This window comes from Falco rusticolus, chromosome 5 (assembly GCF_015220075.1).
Source record: "Falco rusticolus isolate bFalRus1 chromosome 5, bFalRus1.pri, whole genome shotgun sequence".
NCBI classification, from domain to species: domain Eukaryota; kingdom Metazoa; phylum Chordata; class Aves; order Falconiformes; family Falconidae; genus Falco; species Falco rusticolus.
The window spans coordinates 71,456,270-71,477,599 of NC_051191.1; the positions used below are offsets into that span (position 1 = coordinate 71,456,270).

The window sequence follows — 21,330 nt, forward strand, 5'->3', positions numbered from 1 at the left end:
GTCTTTCAGTGTTGTGCTTAAGGCTTGCTCCAGGGTGTGAATTACATATCTTCTGTATTATGGTATAGAAATACCATCATGGTGGACTGCCTCATTTTATGCTGGGTATTTTGAACTCAACCCTCCCTTTTTAATGAATAAACCCCCTAACTGTCTTAGTAGCACTGTAGTCATAGGAGGCCTGGTGTAGGCTCCCACTTGGTGCTACACAAGGTGCACAGCTGGTTCTGTCTAACTGGCTACTCCAAGTATCGTGACCACAAACCTTTATGCACTCCTTAACTCTGGGATCAAAAAAATCACTCCCTGGAGCAAACTTCTTTAGCAGTGTTCACATATTCTTTTTCCCCCATTAACAGCAACTACTTTGAACTGAAAGCACTGGCTAAGAAGGCACTTAGATCTGAAGCATCACCAAAATTTTATGGTGAGGAATACAGTGAAGAAAAGCTTTTATTCTTGTAAGCAACACCACCCTAGCATCTTTTGGGGGAGTAAGCCCCAAAGTAAGTCAATAATATCATAACTGGTCACAACAACTTTTTTTTTAACAGAACTTACAACAATGTCTTTATGCTAGTTCTGCACTGGGATGTATTCCGCAATTCTGTATCTAGCTACGATTGTAATAGGGCTGTAATAGATGGATGCAGTGGCATGGAGATGCAGTAGAATGGTCTCAGCAAGGCTCTGCAAATCTGACTGCACAGAGGAAGGCCAGCAAATTACTTTCCCCTATTGCTGTGTCCTCACAGCTGTGAGTATTTAGATTAGCTAAATAAAATAATGCTCATGGTTGTCTATATGTACTGTAGTTACATTTCTCATTGTAGCACACAAACTCTTGTGTTCTAGAGACCATATTGACAGAGATGCTCATTCTGCTTAGATTCAGCAGAGAAGGAAAAAGAACTGTTTGAACTGGCTTGAGATGAAGTAAAAAGAATTAACTAGAAACTTACCTTTGTAATAATCAGATTTGCTTTCACAGGCAAATATGAACAAATAAAACCAGCAGACCCCTACATTGCTTCATGCACTGATTTTCATAGCTTGAAAAACAAACGCAACATAAATCAAGAAGTGCACCAGAAGAGCTGCAGTTCGTTGGCCCATAATCTCTGATGCTGCGGTGCCAGTAACTATAACATGATGGCAAGTCTGATCTGTGCAGTTAGGCACAGCTTAGTTTTTATCACAGCATGGTGATAAACAGCATTTTAGAAAGCAAACCTAGCACTGATCCACAGTAGGTGCTGCTGCCAGGAAACTGAAAAATGAATGCTATAAGTGTATGCTACATACTTGCCATATTTCTCCCATATAGGCTGGCTGAGGTCTAAGACTAACTCGCTCTAGTTGTTTGTACTTTCTTCTTTTCTTTCCAAAACTGTTGTTGCATATTGCCTTGCTAAAAGAACCAAAAATTTCCTTAATGTTAAAGAAACACTGAATGTTCATTGATTGGTTAGCATTGTCATATTTATACACAACTATCAAAGACGTGAAAGTGAAGTATGTCTGTGTGGTGACATAGGGGTGTATTAGTTATCTAGCAGGCAAAGATTCAGGATAGTGTTAGTGGAGAAATTTTCATCGTTGTCACAAGTTGCTGGATTTGTTTTCTATTAATTATTTAAAATCATGGCTACTTTATTTAAAAAATTCTCTAGGGTAGAATAAACTGATGAAAAATATGCTTATTTTTTAAACCATATTATAACTGATAAAATTATTCTGAAACCTGCATTTAGGCCAAGCATGCTAATAAACATGCTTACCTGTATGCATCAAGGCAACAAGGCAAACTCCTAAGTCCAGAACTGCTTTTGAGCTGGGTAATGCTATGAAAAAGATGTTATGCCTGGAGACTTGGTCAAAGCAGAGCGACAAGTTGTATTAGCTATGATTTAACAGGATTACAGGAGGAACTGCCAGACAGCTACTCAACACACAAACTGCCTGGCTAGATAAAGCTAGTGCAGATGGGAAATAAAAAGCTGTAAAGACAAAACCGTCTGCAGGAGGAGGTGAATAGCAGGCATCTATGGGGGAATGCGCTCTGGTATTAGCACAGGGAAGGCAACCTAACATTGCTCTATTCTGTATGATGATTTCAGTGCAATGACTCTTTCCTTCTCTTGCCATACAATATATATAATGACAGTCTAACCACGTGCTAGGAAACCTGTACTTTGGACCATAGTTGCAACTCTAATCTCTGGTTGCTCAATTAGCCCAACTAAGATGCATGAGGACACACACAGTTTCTCTGTAAACAATAGTCCATTTGCTCTGAAGCAATCAAAATACTTCTGTGACTTTCAGCTACCGGACTGCAATGGGGGGGTGGGGTGGGGGGGGGGGTGGAGGAGGAATTCCCTTCTAACCCTTCTGAAGAGAAAGAATCCTAATAAAAAAGATCAGTGGGAAATATAAGAGAAAAAAAAAAAAAAAAAGAAAAAAGTCAAGGATAAACTGTCAGAGTAAAACAAACAAACACCGAAGAAAGAATGTAAATTGCAATTTCCACTTTTTCATAAAAGCACATGAAAACCCTGCCTCCCTCCAAGGACCATCAAGTCAATAACATGTCCCTTTTACTAATCAGTAGGCTAGGCAGAGTATGGAAGTGGGAATTAATATTTCCATACCTTTTCCTGAAGATTTGACCCTACAGAGGAGGCTGTCAGAGGAAAAGGAAGGTATATTCCTGTGTGTAACAGCCTTAGCCATGGTCTCATAGGCACCTTTTTTTTGTTTTGTTCCAGCTGGCAAATAAATGACAGCTAGTATTTCACTGTGCTTGAAACACAGAAGACTACACAAATACTTCTTAAAAGCAGAACTGATTCTGTCTGTCTGTTGGAGATAGCACTTGGAGCCCATGGTTCTAAAATGGTGAGGTTACAGCTGAAGCGTCAGTTCTGGAATTCAGTATAGAGACCTGCATACTCTTGTTCATAATCCTAATTAATTTAATGAAGCTTTGCTAAGGCACAGCAATCTTCCTGTACAAACTTCATGGTAACTTCTGTAGCATGACAAAGGCATGGTACTACAGAGTGGTATATGTCGATCTACAGAAGCAGAACAAATTCATAGCTTGGGTAATACTATGGAAAAGGCAGCTGCTGAAACAGTTTGAGCATGTAAACTTGAGAACGCTAAGCAAATAAAGTTTAATGAATTATGTAGCAAAGTGTCCTTTTTTATAATATACAGTTTTATACCTGTGACTTAGTACGGACTTTTTAAATGTAGAGGTTTTCCAGATGTTTTGCCTGGTGCTCTGCAGCTTTAGTCTGTGATGTTACTGAGAAAGAAGGCATTGTAGCATCTACTTACGTCTATCCTTTGTCAAGGTAGTATTTCAGCACTTAACCTTTAAAAGTCAAATAAATTGGGTGTGGAGCTCAATAGACAGTGAAATAGCAGATCTCTGGAGTTCTTTCACTTGGGAAGCATGTGTCCTCCAGGTATAAGTAGAAGATTTTTACATTTATGGTTTGTGGCAAATGATTACCAAAAAAACAGGGAGATGCAGGCTCAATTGCATGACGTCTACAAAATCACTTCTCCTTATTTTATACCAACATAAAATACTGTCAATTAAACTATTCCCAATTTATAGAAGGGGGGGGGGGAAGCAAAAAAAGGGGCAAACCTGTTCTCTTTATCCTATTATTAATTTGATGTTGTTTTCTTTTTTCCAATTTCCAGATGGAACCTTCTCTCAGTTATTATGAAATATAGAGGTCAAGTGGAACATCTATTGCAAAATCAGGTATTTGTTCTCAGTTTGTTATTACAGAAAAGCATTAACTTATAAATGAAAGTTATCTAATTATTAATCTGTCTCAAATGCAATTAAGGAAGAGTTTTAATTAAGGCTGTTTAACCTGACTTTGAAAGGATATAAATTTTGTTAATAAAACTTGGTTTGAGGTTGGGAAGAAAGTGCTAAAAATTTAAAATATCAAAGGTGACTGTTTCTAAATGTAAAGAAACCTGTAAATAAAAACAGGATAGTTTGGGTTGGCAGTATAATATTTTGAATTAGTAGAGGTATAATACACTGTATGTATCTGCAAAATTTGTCCCTTAGTTTGCAAACCCACAAGCCAATTATTTGCACATCAAGCAAGTGATAGTTTACAGGATTAGGTTTAGGCACCAAAACTCCTAAGAGTTTTAAGTGTTGTGGGCTGCCAAATGAGTGTTACATGCTTGAAGGAAATATCTCTTAGGAAATCTCTGCTGATTAATGTTTTAAGGACAAATAACTAAAGGACAAACACATATAAGAGTGATAGCTTGGAAGAAACCAAATGACTATTTGATTTGAGTTTCAGGTTGTCATGCTAACTGACTTTCTAGGGTTTGGAACTGGAAAGAGATATTCCAGTGCAACCCTTCCAGCGTTATAACTCATTACACTGAAGGACGATTTTCCTTGAAAAATATATATTACAACATCAAATTCTTATTTTGTTTCAGAAATCTGTCACTTGTATTCAAGTGCAGATTTTAATCTTTCTGGATATTCTTGATCCATGGGTATTTCTGTTTTGAATAGTCAGAAAGCATGCACATATATAGAAGTGTGTATACATATATACATACATATAAATGCACATATACATACAGACATGTACATTAATTCATAAATATATATATCAATACATATGTAAATAAATATATGAGGATAAAAATACTCTACATTTTTGAGTAATTTTTTGACACTTTTGCAGAATGCATACAAATTTAAAAGCTGTTGAACTGTGCCTACCTACAAAGTAGAGTTCTGGTTTTGATTCAATGAATTTTCCTTTGTAAGCAACTTCTCAAATGGGACTATTTAGTGTATAAAATGTGATACAGTCATAACCATTTAGAAAATTGAGGTCCCCAAGCTCAAATGTGCATATATATTTCTTTACTGAAGTAGACCCATCAGTGTAGTTACTCACATTCACTTGAAATTTTAGGGCCTAAAGTAAGAAGATTCCAAATTCAAAGAAAGCCATAATCCCAACATTAATGAGGCATTACAATCCATCCTCTGCAACTGATGCTTTGTAGATATTCCTCAGACCTATAATGAAGAACTCTTAATTTGTTTTTGCTAAAGATTTTTAACTTGAGTAAGCATTTACTATGTGAGCTCATTAACTTTTTATAAAGGGAAGACAGGACGTTTTTCAAATATTCATACTATGCAACAAATATGCCTGTGTTACTCTAAAGCTAAATTTCTCCATAGTTTGTTGTTTTTTGTCTTTTTTTTAATGAGGTCTCATCTACACAGAGACACTCAATATAAGTTCATATAACTTGCTTAAAAGAGCAGGATTGCAAGTTAACGACATAGGTCAGATCACCATGCAGATGTTGCAATTCAGAGGCATCAGAGTATATGGAGCTTTTTCAAATCTGTAATAGTTTAAACTGGTGTTACTGCTGTGCTTTAGTAAGTGGCTTTAAAAATTATGGAGCTGTAATCTAATAATTATAGTCACAAATATATGATAAAGAAAGCAAAAAATGAGAACTCTATTGTTTTCTGATTTGTTAACCTGTTAACATCTGATTAGATTCCTTTAAGAAGGTTTAAATTTGGGATCTTTAGAACAGCCCCCTATCCAAGTTACACGGGAACAATTATGTTGATTTTCAAAGCCAGCACTCACATCACTGGGTAGGTTGTTAACCTTCTTCTGTTTCACCACAATCCACCCTCAGCACATTCTGAACTTTAAACCACTGGGAGTTACTCACATACACTAAATTAAGTACACATATATCTGCTTAAGTTCTGTACTTAGCTGAACTCCCTTAAGCATTCAGTTTTAATCTGACAGATCTTGAGGTTCTCAGTTTTAAAAAAAACATTTATTTTTTTTTGTGCATTTGTGTACCTACTTTCAAACTCACTTGTTAAGGATGTCTGTTGAAAAGCCTGGAGATACCAATACTTCTGACTTATGTGACAAGCCCATTATCATTATTATTAGTAAGATCAATAAATGGGAAATTCATTTTATGATGGATAATGCCTCTATAAAATGAAATAAATAAATAAAAAGTTTAGGGTATTTGGCACAATGTGGGAGCAGGATTGGTGCTGTAGGGATTGCAATGTAAAGAGTATTAGAGTGTGTGTGTGGCCAGGCAACTAGCCATTTTGATTGCCCTGATAATCACTTGACATGCACTTCATTTTTAAATCTATTCAGAATTTACTATTAATGAAGAGAGGAAACTTTGTAAATTTTTAATACAGAGTGTAGAAGTTCTAGAATGAAGTAGTATTTTTTTTATCCTATAAATAATGTAAATACCAAAATATCCTTCAAAGGTTCTGCTGGTATTTAAATATGTAGAGGGAAAAAAATCTACACAAGATCTTGACTATAACTTTTTTGGACTTTCAGAAAATTGTTAAGACATTAATGCCCGTCTTCCCTTCTTTGGGACAGAATTCAGTGTCATATGTCTACATATGGAAAAGGAAAACTCTCTACATGATATAACAAAATAGAAATAGCATGAAAAAAGTCATCATTCGCAGTAGAGAGTATTACATGATTTTTTTATGTGCTTACTCTCCTTGATCTGCAATGTGATCCTTAGAAGTAGCTACCATATAAATGAAGTCTATGGTGTAGTAGCTTCTATAAAATATTAAGTACTTTGTTAATTTAGCTCTTAACAGAATATTATTATCCACAAGTGGAGACGTTCCTCAAGATACCCAACTTTCGTTATGGAACAGCATATTTATTTGTACATACAAAAATACATAAACTGTTGGGTTCTTTGATTTTTGTTTGGTTTTTTGTTTTTCTTTTATTTCTGTCCAGCAGTATAGCTATTTCTCTAATCAAGAATTAATCTTGTGTATGTCTATGATCATGTGTTGCTCAGAAATTGCCCTGCATGAATGTGTCTTTATAGTCGTAAAATCCCTTTTTCTAATAATCCATACCCATTTGTGAAGAAGAAAAATGCTAATTTAAAATGCACTTAAATGTTAAACTAGAATTTTATTTAATTTTAATTACAAACTTTATACAGTAATTAAAAATATATGTGTATGTGTATATATATATAGATATATATGCATTTCTTCAACTGTACAGTAATTCAGCTTGTATAATGCTTTGCTTTTGGCGATGTTATACATGGCAACAAAGCCATGCCATTTTTACAGGTTTCTACTTCTGCTGGCAATGTATGCGTGCACAGAGAGTAAATCCTGCAAGAGTTCAATTTAGAAGTCTAAGTGGTAGGAAAAATACAAAAGAAAGGGAATGCACTCCTTGTAATGCACTGGCAGAAGGGTGAATCAGCTTCAGATCAAAGGAGGGTCTAAAGTTCTCAAAGAGATCAGAGTCAGCTGTAGTCTTTCTCTCCAGAACCTCCAGTATGAAAAGGTGTTGCTGTCTTTAATTACTTCAAATCCTCAACGGTTTTATTTAAAAGAATCCTGACCACCAGATATTTGAGGGTATTTTATATATTTCATTTGCGCTTTAGTTCTGCTCAAGGCAGGTAATGTGGAATTAATAATCTCAATGTATTTTTACATTTATTTGTATTAATGACAGGTGGTAACCATCTCAGTACAGTCTGCATATATACCTTTAAGCTTGAAAACAGAAAGTTCAACTTGGTATAATTTTTATTTTTTAGAAATAAAATGTTTGAGTTAGAAAAATGTTTTTATCAGTACATAGATATGCTGTAGCACACTAAAAGGAACATTTATCAGTACAAAAACATGGGAATATTTATAGGAAAACATCTACTTTTTCAGAGATTGTATTTTAAGGTTTAATTAAGTGATACAATAATGCAGTAAAACCATGAATATTTATTGATTGATTGATTTATTGATTCATTGAACGATTGGAGTACTTAATATTTGAAGATTGCGTTTTCCTTCCCTTGGGATCCACTTTTTTTTTCTCTTGATTTCCCTGAAGTATATTTCTAAGGTTATTCATCTAGAGTTTTGTGGGTTTTTTCTAATATGGTAATATTTAAAGATGTAAATTTATTATCAGTAAGACTTAAAAATTTGAGATATATATATATATTGCAGAAAAGCTAGCTGTAGAAGGATTCAGTCCACAGGTGTCTGATTATGCAGCCTCCCACAGAATCACTATTTTTAGAAGGAACATGGATGTTTGCCAGCTCTCACAGGGATGGGTAGGAGACAATATTGGGGATAAATTCATAGTATCATAAAACCCTTAAAATTTGTGAATCATTTGGGTTCAGGCTTCCTTAAAAGTTTTTTTAAAGTGCTTCTACGTTCATGAAGTTGAGATAAAATGATGTTTTGCCTCGAAATCAGTCTGAGATACCAAATTTGTCACCAGTTTTCAACAAGAAGCATTTTATGGAAGATAATTGGACCTCAACAGCAAATACGCTGTCCTCAGGAAACTATTAGTCACTAGTGATTTCAACATAGCCAGACTAATTCGTGGTGTGTTTGACATTTGCGTCAGCAGATATGATTTCCTACATACTTACTGACATGAAATTTATAGTAACATGTTTCTGATAAATGGTATGTGTCTACTGTTTGCTTTATTTTTCTTTCCTTGTTACCAACAGCATGAAGTTGAAAATGCGATTGAAGCAGCTAAAGCAATCTGCAGTGTCCTCTCTTTTGTGGAAACCAGAGACATCAGTGATGCAGTTAAGAAACTCCGTGCAGTGTCATTGGTGAAAGCACAGGTAAAAGATGCCTGTTGATGTCCTAATTTTCCCTTTACAACTGGAGCTTGAATCATATCACTAATTTTCTGATTGATCAGAGCTATTCTACTGTCTCACTACATCTTTTCCCTCTGACAAGTTTTAGGTAGAGGCACTATTAAAAAAAGAAAAGATTATTGACAGTGTGTGACAGAGAAGCAACAGAGGACTTGTCCTGTGTTTGCCTGTAACTGATATGCTTCTCTGGTGTTCTTTCTTATTCCCACCAAACACACAAATCTCTGCTTTGCCACATCACCTAATTACAATCATACAAGTTCAAAGTATTTGACTTCCATATACTTAGCATAGTTTCTTAACAATAATAATAAAAAAAAATATTCCTTCTGTAGTTGTCACTTCAGTTATGGGTTTTTCAGATATAAATGTCTCTGTTATTTATGCAGAGAAGGACCAGCATCATACAGTCCTGATTTTAGCTGGAATACTCATTCTTAAAATGCTGAAGTGGGTTTTCCAGGAGTTACTTTATCACCTGGGACTTTGGAGGGCAGTATGTATTTTCAGTTTTGTAATCAGCTGCTTTGGTAAGACCTTGGACACGTCACTACGACCTGATTTACAGAAGTTCTGAGCACCCAAAAATTCTTTTGAAGTCAGCATCTTGGAAATACAGGTACTCAGCAAATTTGAAAATCAAGCCATTAATCACTTGGATTTAGTCTGGTGTAACCTTAAGTAATGCTAATTCTTTCCCACCCCAATGGAATTCCCTCTTCACACTTTTTAAAAAAGTTTACTAAGTTACTGAGGATTTTTTTTCTTCCCTTGTGTGGTCTCTGTCTTGTCCTTCTTCCTCACAGCAAATATACTTCAGAAAAACATGCGAAACTGGGCAAGACACTTGCGTACTCAGACCATTACCTGCTTACAAAACTTTTATTCTTTCTCTTTATTGTTGTGAGGATTTTTTAGCCCATGGCTTGGATATCTGTAAGAACCTGGGACAGAAAAGTAAACAATGGGATAACTAGTGTTAACTGAGTGTTGATTACAAGCATGTCTACCTATATAAGTGGAATTTATTTAATTATGCCTCATGCAGTTTGAGATCCCAAACATAAGCGTGGGGAAAGCTAGCATAGTTCATTTTATAACATTTCTTGTGTCATAGGAGTGATATATAGCAAATTAGTCATATACAGTCATCCATATACACTTTGGACAGATTCAAACCCTCAAATACTCATCATCTTACAGGGGTGAATGTCTTCCTGAGAGGTGAAAAGACTCACCAAAGAGCAGGAAGTATGGTAATTGAAGAGACTCCAGTGATGCTCAGTAAATCTCTGCATTATTAGCCTCTGTTTATTCTTCTTGGATGTGGGGGGGTGGAGGGGGTGGGGGGGTGGGTGAAGGGTGGGGATAGCTTCCAAAATAGGTAAACTACAGGACCCAAGCAAATAAACTGTAGGACATCAATGTAGTTATCCGCAGGTTTGGGTTGTAAGTAAATCACTGCACCATGTTTCTGGGGCAGAGGACACTAGAGGTCACAGAGCAGACGTTGCTGCATGGCTCTAGGCAGAACCAGCTGTGGCCTTCTGGAATTAGTTATATGGGTGCTGTCTCTCTGAAGATTGGTAAGGAGTTAAGCTACAAGAAACAATATAGCTCTAGGGTCTTTTCACTATTGCTCAGAGCTGATCAGCTGATTCACTTAAACACCTTCCTTGCTTCCCTTCTTGGTCATGACTCACTGTAAATCTTGTTTCTATAACATCCTAAAACTTTTCATGTCCACTTCATCAGTTATTAGAAGTCACTATTCTGGGTAAATTCCAGTATAAATGGGTCTGTGACAGCACACATTTTATCTGGCAAGTTGTTGATTTAAATGGAAGTAAGAATATCTCCATTTAAGAAAAGTTCTTCCTGTATATTAGAGGGCAAATATAGCAGAGAAAGAGATAAAACAAGTAACAAGGGATTCACATGATCTGCTTTTCAGTTAAGCCACAGGCTCTCCTGAGAGGCATCAGGCAGATCAGCGTCTTCCCCTTGAGAAAAGTATTTTGTCAACCCAGAATCTTTCTTAAAAGATAGATAAAGAACTTGGTCTAACAAACAGATAAAGAGGACAGTAAGAGAACATGTTCTCCTTCAGGAAGGAATTAGAGCAAGAGAAATACATTGAGACTAATTTGTTAGAAGATTTCTGTTGGAGTTAAGAGAAATTTAGTATTTTCTCTTCAAGTGTTCAGGTCAGCTCTGTGAACCCAATGTGTTAACTGCCTCCTATGACTGAGTACCTGAGTCTGTTTTCAGCCCCATCCTTTCTGAATCCCAGCAGAGAGATATAGTGGTCAAAGAGCCAGACCAGTTTGTATTAGTGTGCACTGTCCTGAGCAATCAGCAAACCCCACATCATGCCATACAGAGGAAGATAATCGGATAAAATCCAAAGAGTACAGGTCATCTTTTTCAAGTCTAAGGTTTCTGTTGATGGTCCCGTTTGCTCTCTGCATGTTTTCTGAGTCACTGTCATGCAAATACTGTTTTAATTTTAGAGATTAAGAGATTGTTGCTAGGCAAATAATTGAATTACGAGGTGATCTATCTTGTATCAAAAACAAACAATCCAAACCCAAACAAACCAACCCCCCTGCTCCAACTGTTCCCAGCTTGCCATTTCTCATTCTGCAGCATGTGTCCATTTTCCAACTCCACTGTATGGACAGTCTCCAATATATGCAGGTCCTGCTGAACCAGCTTCCACATACTTCCTCACACGGAGGGAGTAATACGCTTTCCTTTTTCTGTTTTACCTATTTAAATTATAAGCCCTTCAGAGCAAGGAACGCCTCTCCTTATCTATATGTACAGTTTCCAGCACAGCAGAGTACCGGTCCTGGCTGTAATCTCCAGAGGCTAAAAATGATAAGTGGTGGTGATGATAACAACGGCGTTTGCTCATCTGTAATGAGCAAAACGATACTGTTTCTGAATACCCTCTTCTGAATGTTAAAAAGATTCTGTCCTGATTTAATATTTTATCACTAGTCTTAAAATATTCTTCTGTCCCAATATTCACATAAGAAGCTGCTCCTTCTTTCTCTTGGAGACTACTGACTAGATTGTTACTTATTTTTTTAGGTTTTTAAGTTACTGAGGTTTTGTTCCCTTAACATTTCCTTTCAGGCTTGCTTAGCTGAACTGGTTGTGTGTCCCTTGAAGCCTTCCTCCAAAGTCTGTCTATGACCTTGACTGACAATCCTCTCCCCCTGACTCCCTCCCTGGTGAAGCAGACCTGACTAACAACTGACTTCAAACAAATGGAAGGGGAGAAAAAAACCCAAAGTCAAATTGTTCCTGCACCAGCAAGCGCTGTTGCTGCTGCTTGCTTTTTACTCCTCTGAGAAATAAGTGCTAGGACAGTCGATTAGACTTCAGCAATCTAGAAAAAGTTCAGTTTTGATTTTATACAGAGCTTCATCTTTCTCAGCAGCAACTGAACTATAAATGTCATAAAAGCAGTAAAATATATTTTTGTATGTTCTGTAACTTGAACACTGTTCCATTTTATGAAAATAGAAATTACCCATTATATGCAACTACTTTGTATAGAATAGTATATAAATGAAACAAAACAGATTTTTTCTATATTCATCAATATTTATACAAAGACAATGGACCAGTTCTCCTGTCTGTATCAATATATGTGGTCAAAATTAGTACTCAGCAGTTGGATATTTGATGAAGTACCGACTCATCCAAACCTTTTTGAGTTAAATTCATACTGAAATGCAGGGGCATTTTATGTGAAGTCAGAGTACTGACAAAATTATTAAATCCTGCAATATTAGCATGTATCACCAGTTTTCTTGAATTGTTTCTGTTTTGTTCATCAGCATAGTACCCCCAAGACGTTTTGTCAGTAGGAGAGGTTTTTTTCAGAAAGCAGGTAACTTGCACCACAAGGAAAGTGAAATTTTTGAGGCTACCTGTTACATCTCAATTACTGCAGCATTACACATCGGGTAAGGGAGAAATGCCAGGAAGAAGTTCTAATTGCTTTTCCACCATGATTTCCTAACGCTTTAGTGTAATGTATGGTGTGGTTTTGTGTGGAATAAATTTTAATGTATCCATTTGGCAAGCTTCCTGGGCACATAGTGCCTCAGGAAAACTATTGCTTTCCAATGTAAATGAAAATCCAATGTAAATTACATAGGGTGCCAGTATATGTTTGTGTATACATATCTGTACATGTGTGCTTGCATACTTAAATAATATCTCAGTGTGCTTCCAACTAATTTTGGTTTTATGAAAAAAAGAAAACTGAAGAAACAAAGAAACTGCCAGTACTGTACATTCCTGTACCATGGTTAAGAGATTATGAAAGCAACTGGCACCAGTGATAGTTTCTTTTTACTGATTGCATCTCTTTACAAATATGATTCATTCAGTCTCTAACTCACCTAACCCTGGGATTTTAAAATCCATTCAGGGGAAACTCTGGGTCTGCTGCACAATTGATGTTTTTCATCTATTTTTGCTTCCCTTTTTCCTTCCTTTCTTACAGCAGTGCATGAAAAGTCCTAGGAGATCAAATCCTGCCAGAACAGGCACTAATCCACTATATATTAAATGGGCTGCACTATGTCAAAATTGTAAGTGTTGTTCCAAAAGGTTGTTTACTTTCCAAAATTTGAGAGAATTGAACAAAGGTCTCTGTTCCCATTTGTCTTACTTCATTATAAAGATTGTGAAAACATATTTCTCAGCCTGGATGTTGCTTTTCTTCCCTCAAGTAAGCATTTGACTTCTCTTCATATTTACCAGACAAATGCTGGCAGCTCCAAGCTGGGTACCAGAGGGAGAATGTACATCCAGCGTTGTACTTCTTATGTCACCTCTGCATGCATTGTAATTTTTAAGAAGCATCTTGCTGAATGCACATGTACTAACACAGAACAGTCTCAACTTGCTGCAAAGGAATTAATGATAGTCAACCTTTCCGGGACGTTGGTTCAAACAGTGCAAGCCACAGGCAATACTGAAACAGAATGAACTTGCTAGTCAAGATCTGTAGTTCAGTAATTAATTTTTATGCTACTTTGTTGCGTGTGAGTCTCATGTCAGAGCCAGGTGAATAGGTGGCAGACCAGCACCAGAGAGGGGAAGCTGGTCTGCCTGTGCTTGCCTTTGGGCAGAGGCCAGGTCCCACTCACAGGCCCATTGCAGATGCCACCTGTCCTGCCGGGAGAGGCACCGAGCTACCTGCCGTGACAGTTTTTCCTGTGCAAACGGGGAGGCACAGGCAGCAGAGCAATATTTAATTTTGCCCAGTGTCTGAGAAGCCTGGAGCAAGGCCTGATTAATGGCAGTTATTGTACTTGGGGATTTAATAGAGCAGCTTTGGGGAAAAAAAAAAAAAAAAGAAAGCGTAATTAGGCTGGTCAGCTCAGTCTAAATAACTATCCTGAACTTTCAGCGGTCATAAGTACACAGCAGTTCCTGCTGGCAGCAGTGGCATATGAGAGGTGGGAATCCAGATACAGAATTAATGTTAGGCATCAAGAGCTGTGTTTAGGCACCAAGGGCATAAACACCCCCTAAATCCCTGCACCTGGTATTTCCTGTTGGCTGTCTCTAACTACCTGCTCAAAGGCCTTTGAGGAGCATAGCTATTTTTGCTGATTTGGCACAGAGACATAGGTGAAATGCAGACCACTGGAGTGGAGACTTGGCTCTCCTCAGCTTTGAAAGGATGTTGAGGCTCCACCTGCTCAGCATGGTTGTGGATTCATGTCTGAATATATAAGGCATGTAAAGAGATGGAGAGGGTACTCTTATATCTGTTCTACCAGTGCAGAGGCTGAAAATGTAAATGTTAATAAGTGCTTTTTGGTATCTTGACATGCCTAAATACTGTCAGAAATCAGGTCCTGAGTGACTGTGTAAGATGTTAGAGAAAGCGGGTAGGTGGAAGAGCTGGAGAAAGCAGGTCTTGGTATTCTTGAACCTTATTCATGTCTTCTTTCATCATAACATTAGGTTATATCTTTCCCCTTTCTCACCTTTTTTTCCATGAGTGCTTGCCCTCAAACCATTATAACTACTATCTGTTCTTCTCTGAAGTAACTCATTAATTTTTCCCTTGGGTTTTGTCTTTATAGAATTCACTTCAAAGTGTGGGAACACCAGACAAAGGTAAAGTGTTATTTTTAAATATGTTAATTCAAGGTGTATCACCAGAAAACATATGTTGCTATTTGTTTATATTACTGAACTGTTATAGCTGGTATATTGCAGATGTTTACATATTTAGTCGTATTAAATTTTAACTTGTTATAATTACTTTATAAGTGATCTAAAAATGTAAATAAAACAGCATTTCCCAAAACTAATCTTGAAATTCAAATACGGAGAATGAACAGTACAGTGAAAGAACTGAGTACAGTTACTGGTGGTCATAACGGTTGTCCTAAATCCCAACTTTTTCTGGAAAATAAGGAATTTCATGAAAACCTAAAAAAATATTTTTTTGTGTATGGCTTTTCTACTCAGCTCCAATAACTCACTCCTTCCTCCTTAAGCTTTAGTTATTTTTTGTGTTTTGTTATATAAATAATGTGTTGTCTTAAATGATACACTGTCATAAGAAGAGTAGTTTAATTAACAGTAACAAACAAATTCATAGACATTGCTTTATTTCATTCCTCGGATAAAATTAACTAAGATTCATTGGCTAATGCCCAGTGCTGCTAGCGTTACTGCAGAGCACCCCACAGATTGATGGATGTGCAGGAGTCTGGTCTGTCGTGGGTGCCTGTGTTGGGTTCCTGGAGGGACAGCCACACTGGGGCATGGGTCCTGCTCAGCCCTGCTGTGGCTGGCCTGCAACAGGCAGCTGGGGGTGTTACATGGATGCTTTCAAAAGTTCCTCCATCTGAACGTTGAGGTGTGCTGTGGAACAATGGTCTCTTTCCATTTTGTTAGAGGAAAAAAGTGGTCTCCGAGATTGACACACACACACACCACTTTCTTTTTTTCTCTTGTCTGTTTTTTGCGATTGCAGTGTGCTCAGAGAGGCAAAAAGGTGAACAAACCACAAGAATTGCAGCTGCCTTTCAAACACAGAGATGGCTCAAATGCAGGATTCCAAATGCCAGGCTTGTTGTTTCACCATTATCCAAATTCATGAGCAGCAAATAAAGAAACAGCAGTTATATTTGTAAGCTGCCAGCAAAAGCTAAGCAGCTGGAGGGTCGGAAAGTGGAGGGAGAACAACCAGGTGCATGAGGGAGGAGAAGGTAAATGCAGTTTGTAGGATTCTCCTCCCTTGGATATAGTTGTTTATCCCATGATTTTTTTGTTAACACTCTTGGCAGCCAGTAACTGTTGATGATGAAAATAATGAATAGTTACTAATCAATATCTACCTTAGAAACATCTTCTTCTGCATACTGTTCAGAAAACCTGGCTGCAAAGGATCTAAAATATTCCTCTACTTAAAGATATTTTCTAATCTGGGCTTCATTGAATCAGCACTTCCTCAAGGAAAATCTGATTTATTGAATAACAATAAAGAAATCAGATGCTTTTACTCTGTACTTCTCTGTACTTATTTATCTATGCCAGGAAAACTTCAACTGTGAAGAGGGATGTTTCTCTGTTTGTTCTCAGTGCACCCTAATTTCATAACAATTGCAGAATCCTTTTGGTAGTGTAATATTAGAATCTGCAACTTACAGGTTGCAAGTCAGAACTTGCCAGGCCATTAGTCATTCTGTGGAGAAGCCAACATTCAAAGCTGTCCAAGATAACAAAAATTCAAATTGACCTCTTACATGCAGCAGTACACATTTAATGTATGTTTTAATGTACTACGTGCCTTACATCTGCACCTATTAAATAAACTTATAAAAGCCAGCAAAATAAAGTTAGGCTAATGAGTGTTAACAGAAAACTCTACCTGTCGTATCAAAGCTGGTGTTAAGGGCATGTCTGATAAAACAAAGTGTGAGAACAATGACCAAAACTGATCTGCTGGAACCTAGGCCTGATCCTCATGAAGTGGGCAAAGCTGTTCTACACATCTTTTATTTTGAGAATCACAAGCTTTCCTCAGTCCCTGTCTTCTCTGTGCTCACTTCCATGATAATGCCATTGTGCCTCCCATCTGTTGGCACTGAGCCTGAGAGGAATCCAGATGATATTTCTGCCTGCTGAGGCTAGAAGTAAAAACCAACTAGGGTGTGAGTTGTGCATTCCTGCTGAAATCATCTTTGTGTTTCCTTTTGCACCTCATTTGCTTCCCGCCCTCTTTACTTCATTATGCTTAGCTGGCTAGAATTACAGACATTCGAAAGATTCCAACCCTATGGCCCAAAAGTAAAGTAAAATCACCACCTTAGCTCAGTGCTGGTAAATTTTTCCGTATCTCTGGGAAGCTAAAAACCATGTGCTTTCCTTTTTCTAGCAGCACAATTGCAAATTAAGACAGCCGAGAAGGGGAGAGACTGCATTTCCCATTTGTATCTTCTTTTATGTGTATTCCTGTTTACCTTGAAGAAGAAAGGATCAAATCTGAACATCAAGAGCAGCAGTTACTCCAACTAGTAATTTATTTTTCCTCTCCTCTTCCTCCCTCAAGTGAATAGTTATTACCCTGAGTATCATAAAATAATTTTTCCTTCTTTATAGCTTCTCTCTACCACAAAAGAGAAAAAGATAAAGGATACTAGTAAAATTAAATCCTTACTTAATAATTTGTTTAGAAAATGCTTTAATCTAATCTCTTTAACAGAAGATTATCAGAGGTTTAATATTAGTCATTCACCATGGACTAAGCAAGTCGAACACTATATTGGAAATATCTAGCCTTGATTTAGTGTTCCAATACCTTGCTCTGTTAACAGTGTTACCTCTGCAGACCAAATTACTTCACAGCTGCAAACAGAACAGTACTTATCCGTGCTATGCCTAAGTCTGGATCATGTTCTTTTTCCTCTAGATGAAGCCCTTAGAAGATTATATTAATATTTTAGTACTCAAAGTATTTTTTTTATTTCTTCTTAAATGTGAGGAACAATAGGGATTTCTAGACATTAACACCTTTCTGCAGCACCAAATGTTCCAAGAAAATAAGGAATAAGATTATTCATATTAATAGAAATTTAACATTGGAGTTTGCTGCAAACCAGAGTATGAGAAGACAGGCTGCAAGCTGGTGCAAAACTGAGTCTGTGTTTGTTTCTCAAAAACTGATGAATGAATGTTTATACAGTGTCTATAGCTTCACAACTTCAGGCTGGGATTTCAATGGATCAGACATAATAAGCAGCTTTTGGAATTGGATCAGTAGTTCTCTGGGATCCATTCCAGAAAGTCTAGTATGCACCATGAACTTATGATATTGAATCAACAGTGTTTTCCGACTGAATTGCTGGAGTTGCTATCTTTTCAAGTGAATGCAGAAATCAGATACATTGACAAAGATATATTTAATGAAGTCTTAATTACATTTAAGAAATTAAAGTAGTAAAGGTTCACTAATTCTGCTTGGGATTTGATAGTTGCTTCCAGAGCTGATTATAAAAACACTCACCTAGAAAGTTAAAAAAAACAACCAACCAAACAAAAAAAAAACAATCAAAACCAAACCAAACAAAACAGAACACCAGAAAGGAAGGGGGAAAAAAAAGGAAGGTTTTTTTTGAAGTTTCCTATATAAAATTTGAAAACTCCACTTTCTTCTCCTAGCACAAAGGTGTTTTTGTTTTGGTTTGGAAAAATCACTTTTTGCTTTAGAATATGGAAAAATGCCGAGAGCTTTTTATTGGTTGCATTTCATCTCTGTGTCTCTCCTGCATTGTTTTCAGATCTGGGCATGGCTCTTTACCTCTAAGTTGCTGTCGTGTTACATCCCCATATGTTGTTCTGAAAGCCAGGGAGTTTTCACGCCAGACCAATTTTTAAATAACTGCAACCCCACACTTCTCCAAAACAATTAAACAGAAGTTACCAAGGTCTTATTATGCAAATAGTACAGAGATATTTCTGAAACCAGGACAGCAGGAGATTTTTAAGTTTCTTTCAACGGATAATTCGTAGGATTCTGCAACTAGTAGAAGGAAACAATACAGTAAATACTGGTGCTTGGAAACTGCATCTGATCAGTATTTGCATTACAGCCTTTTTATGTTTTGCTTTTCTTTTAATATAATAATGGTCTAATTAACACTGCTTAGTACCTTACCTAAATCTTAAGTATTTTGTTCTGTGTGGGTGTGTGACCAACCTAAACTGTATTTAGGATCTTGCTTTTTTTCTTCTTTCTGAAAATAAGTTGTAATGAACAATATCAAGCTCCTGTTCTCCCAATATCTTTAAGGTGTCAAAAGGGTCTTAAGCCTTCATTCCACGTTCTGTTCAACAAGATATTTTTCATGTTTCACCTAGAGAAAACATGCATACAGTCAGAAAGGGCATGATTAATATGTATTGAATTGATGTTATCTGCTAGTGCAGTAACAGCAAAGTACCTACTCTGTTGAAAGATCTGGCGCTAAAATCATATGTGAATTGAAATACTGCACTAAAAAGATGTAAGTGGTTTTCTGTAAGGAATAAACTAGTATGTTCCTTACTAGATCTTGAAGGCACCTGCAGATATATTCATTAACACTTTCAGGGATGTTGTGAATTGTTCTGTTTCTCACCAAGGGTAAAATTTATTCCTTCAGACACCGTGTACACGGAACGTGTGTCAGCAATAAGCATATCTGGCAGCTGTGGTTAAAGTTTCCTTCCCTTAGTCTCATCTCATTTCTGCAAGTCTTTTTTCTTCTCACCTTCAGTGAGAAGGTGATGACAAATAATTTCGCCCTGGAAATAAATTATGAGGTTTGAGTTGTGAGATTATTAATCTTGGCCACAATTCACTTTGTGATGTGGTGTATTCATCTTCTTCTAGATGCTGGCTATGCCTGGGACACCCCTCTAGATAACAAACTCTGGCATAGCTGAAGCTGTGAATCTGCTGTAGGAAGTCCATAGCCTGTGCTATGTAAATCAGTGAAACACCATAGTCCTTTCTCAACTAAGATTTATTAATCATAAAAGACATAAAAAACTGTAAAATCCCCTGGCTTCATGAATGAGAAATATAATTTCAGCACACCAAATCCTATTCAGCAGCTCATAAAAATGCAGTGAAAAGATGCTGACCAACTCTTGTGGGTAATGGACATTTACAGAATACCTGAGATGTTTGTCTCTAATTTAGTTAAGCTACCAGGCTTAACAAGTGAAGTGGGGGGGGGGGGGGGGGGGGCGGGAAGGCTGACTGACACAGAAACCATACGGTGTTTTTAAATTGAGAGCTGACAAAAGTAAGAAAATGAATGTAGAAAAAATCCTGTGACTGCAGACCAGGTCATACCTGGACATTTGCTTATACCTGAGGAACTCTATACCTGACAAGATCTTAATCTGAATCTTTTAATAATTAAGTAAATAATGCTGAAGTTTAATTTGTCTCCCTTTGCTGACAGCTGAACTGATTGCCCCATTGCTGTCTTCACCCCTCATGTGTCATTGTAGCAAGAGAGACAGCCTGTAGTCCCCCCTCCAGGCTCTGCTTCCAAATTGGCTCCATTTCTGCAGTCAGGCACAGACCCTACAAACCCATGGGTGAAAGGTGGAAATTTGAGAGGAAAAAGAACATTTCCCAGCTCCCTTCAGCAGGGCGTCTCAGGAACATTGCCTGCAACCAAGACTTTTAAACTTGCCCCATCTAGCCACATAGATCTTTTAGAGTGGGCAGGTCCTTGACAGATAGGAAATTTTTGTCACCTCACCATTGACAGATCAAAGCATGTTATAAATAATAAAGGCAAAACTTTGTGGGTTTTCTGCTTCCCCTCTCAGTTTTGGTGAGGTTTGTTTTATCTGTTTGGTTTTTAAATATCTGGAACTCAGTTTTGTGACTCAGACATTCTTCTGCAAACATGGCCAGTGGACAAGACGTCTTGGATATAGTGATAGGCATCTTGCATCTTATTCACTTCCTTGCCTGTCATATGTAGATTTTTTATTATGGAAAACATCTACCTTATTGTGTATGTTTCTCCTGGCCTCTTCTTTTGGGGTTTTGGTTTTGTTTGTTTGTTGTTTGGTTGGTTGGTTTGGTTTTTTGTTTGTTGGTTGTTTTTTTTGGTCTAAGTAGTATTCCTTTTTTTCTGTGGCTTATCTGAAATCTAATACATTTCCTCTTGTTCTGGAGACAAAATCTGAAACATTGTCTTACAGCCTAGAATATGGATTGTATAAAAACTGCTGGTGGCCAAAGGATATATTTCAGCACATAGCAGGAAGTTTACACAGATTTTGAACTACATTTCACCCTTTTTTGGAGAAAATGCTGAGAAGGTTCCACTTAGCAATCATTAACTTCAATAGGCCAGTTTGTATAAATAAAAGTTTTGCTATTACACTATGTCTACCTGTCTGCTACTTTGAACTGACTGGAGCCAGGGAGTCTCCTAAGTAGCTGATTTTCCTTAATGTAAACAGTGTGGT

At 37.1% G+C, this 21,330-nt stretch overlaps 1 protein-coding gene across 1 annotated transcript in view; it reads left to right on the forward strand.

The window, feature by feature from the left end:
- The window catches only part of PIK3C2G (phosphatidylinositol-4-phosphate 3-kinase catalytic subunit type 2 gamma), a 208,249-nt gene that overhangs the window by 37,299 nt on the left and 149,620 nt on the right, over positions 1-21,330 (forward strand). The window contains 3 exon segments of the mRNA XM_037390442.1: positions 3,724-3,787; positions 8,635-8,757; positions 14,922-14,955. Of these exon segments, the coding sequence (XP_037246339.1) occupies positions 3,724-3,787; positions 8,635-8,757; positions 14,922-14,955 (221 nt within the window).